The 2497-nt window shown below is 32.4% G+C and overlaps 1 protein-coding gene across 1 annotated transcript; it reads right to left on the minus strand.

Annotated features, from left to right (window-relative positions):
* Positions 1–443: 443 nt before the first annotated feature.
* LOC132697245 (complex I intermediate-associated protein 30, mitochondrial) lies at positions 444–2158 on the minus strand. Its single transcript, XM_060662587.1, has 3 exons — positions 1502–2158; positions 1265–1450; positions 444–1210 (listed from the first exon to the last, which is right to left on the minus strand). The coding sequence occupies exons 1-3, from the start codon at positions 1976–1978 to the stop codon at positions 986–988; spliced, it is 888 nt and encodes a 295-aa protein (XP_060518570.1). The 5' UTR covers positions 1979–2158; the 3' UTR covers positions 444–985.
* Between the last annotated feature and the right edge of the window lie 339 nt (positions 2159–2497).

The following is a 2497-nucleotide window of genomic DNA, read 5'->3' on the forward strand; positions in this document are numbered from 1 at the left end:
GACAATATAAAGCACTAATAGTCGCAAAAGGATTTCAACAATTATACCTAGAAGAAGAAATATACTCACCGCTAGCAAGAATCTGTACTTTCAAAGTTTTATTATCAATAGCATGTTTGTTAAAGAAAGGTCTTTATGGTCTGAGAGAAAGTCCACGAGATTGGTACAAATGCATTTATAATTTCATGTTAAGTTTTAGCTTTGTTCTCTCAAATTATAACTATTGTTCATATATATATGAGAAAAACTGATCAAAAACCAATATATGTAATTTTGTATGCTGATGACATTAATTTTTAGTTGAGATTTAAATGCAATAAACGAGGTTAAGGGTAAATTAAATAAGAAAAATAAAATGACAGATTTAAAAAATTTATGAAGACAACACAGGAGCAATAAGGCTTGCAAAAAATGGCAAATTTTCAAAGAATTCAAAGCGCATTGACGTAAGTTATCACTTTATTAACGATTTTTAGAAAAAAAAGGTCTAATTGATGTCTTCAAAGTAAACACTGATGATCAACTCGCGGATATACTTACAAAAACACTTGGAAAAGACAAATATAACAAATGTGTTTGGCAATTAATAAATCTCTTTTTTTTTCAATACAAAATCCAGGAGGTATGTGAAATTATGATTTTGTATCTTAGAGTTAAATCGGCAATGTCTATTTTGTATTCTGTGCCTTTTGGTTGTGGTCTGTTTTTGTTTAACCAGGAACAGAACGATAGAACTGTGGTGGTGCACCTGTTTTGTAATAAATATTCAGTTAGAATAATTCCGTTTCATCGTTTTAACATCACCAATACAGAAGGCTCGGAGTCACTAGCAGGTTACTTAAATGCATCAAGTTGTCGAGTATAATTTCACAATCACTATAATAAAAATTTTTTTGTTTAATATGAAAAATATATATTCATTGGCGCATATGATTTGAACCCAACTACACTAAGGATAAAAAACTATTTTATAACAGAAAATTATTTATGTAGCAGCAATATTTTTTGAAGTTTTATACATTTCATATGCAAACTCCTCTTGGTTATTGGGATCAAATTCTAATCCGATATAATCAATTTCTAAAGAAAAACTACCATTATGTTTTTCTCCCGCAGTAATACCGAAAGATGTAATTTTTTCTAATGGTATTGACGTTTGACGATCTTGTATTCTACCTTTTGAAGACAAAAAAAATCTTGAAAAGGGAATCTAAAATCCAAATTATAAAAACAAAACGTACAACTATTTTACTTCAAATTTTACCCTAACTATTTGCCAATAAGGTCCTCCTCTAGTATACAGAGCAAAGTGGTACATATCATTCCAGGTAATATCCCAATACCCTCTGGTATGGATATTTAACAAGTAGGAGCGACCATCACCTCTCACCTTCATCACTAACATATTGTAAGCACTCCAATCCAAATAAGTTGTCCGCTTAAATGATTTCTAAAATAACAAATTTAAAGCTTATATAAAAAGGAGCACTTTTAAATTTACTCTAGCCCTCATAGTCTTTATATTACAATAACCTGCTCTTTTAATTTTTCCATCTTTAGGCAATTTGGTTGAGAGAGTTCCAGAAAAGAGGCCTTTACCATAATTTGTCAATTGTAGTGAACACTCGCTGTAGCCTTCGTTATGATCTTTATCAGAGGTCACAAGCCACTGCTTTAAGGAGTCCTTTTTATTGAAACGCCACACAACATCAACTTCTCCAGGACGATATGCTAACAAAGGGTCCCAATCAAATGTCTCCTTTACTTCGTCAGTCCATAACTTTATTTCACTTTTTAATTCTTGCAATCCGAGTCTCATACGCTCTTTAAAGTTTGGGTATGGTTGGGTGTTTTTATATCCTCCTTTATCATCAGGTTCCCAGAATTCGCATAGTCGACTAGACACTTGTAAAGTTCTGCGACCCAATTGGGCAGTCGTTTTTTTAAAACAGCGAATCTTTCCAATTATAGCCGTCATTTGAGATATGTCTACTGCGCCAGTTTTCTAAATAAGACGTAATTTTTCATTATGTTAAAACGAATTTCGAATATTTATTTAGTAAATTAATAGATCCACAGATTGCAGTTATAGTTAAATGGCCTATAAATATATCGCTGTAATAATTTAATTATACTTAATACATAACCTAAAAATATAGCCTTAAATAACAATGTTATTAAAAGTTCTTCTTTTTAGTTCAATTCAATTTCAATTCAATGATGCGTTTCACAGAAAACTGTTGGGCAAGACTACCAGGATCATTCGCCCATTGCCGACTTCCGTCGAGGATTCTCAGATCTTCTCCAGGAAGGAGACAGAATTTTGAAGTTCTAAATGTCGAGGATTTTCGTATCTTCTCTGGCGAAGAAGACTAATTTTTGAAGTTCCAAATGTCGAGGATTGTCAGATCTTCTCCAGCGAAGGAGACTAAACTTTAAAGTTCCAAATGTCGAGGATTTTCGGATCTTCTCCAGCGAAGGAGACTAATCTCAGAAG

The sequence above is a fragment of the Cylas formicarius genome, unplaced genomic scaffold (assembly GCF_029955315.1).
Source record: "Cylas formicarius isolate icCylForm1 unplaced genomic scaffold, icCylForm1.1 PGA_scaffold_10__41_contigs__length_53128322, whole genome shotgun sequence".
Lineage (NCBI taxonomy): Eukaryota > Metazoa > Arthropoda > Insecta > Coleoptera > Brentidae > Cylas > Cylas formicarius.

Coding starts and splice junctions, on each gene's coding strand:
- LOC132697245 (XM_060662587.1), bottom strand. CDS start 1,978: ATGACGGCTATAATTGGAAAGATTCGCTGTTTTAAAAAAACGACTGCC. Junction 1,451..1,501: donor TAAAGACTATGAGGGCTAGA/GTAAATTTAAAA, acceptor TTGTTATTTTAG/AAATCATTTAAGCGGACAAC. Junction 1,211..1,264: donor CTTATTGGCAAATAGTTAGG/GTAAAATTTGAA, acceptor TTTGGATTTTAG/ATTCCCTTTTCAAGATTTTT.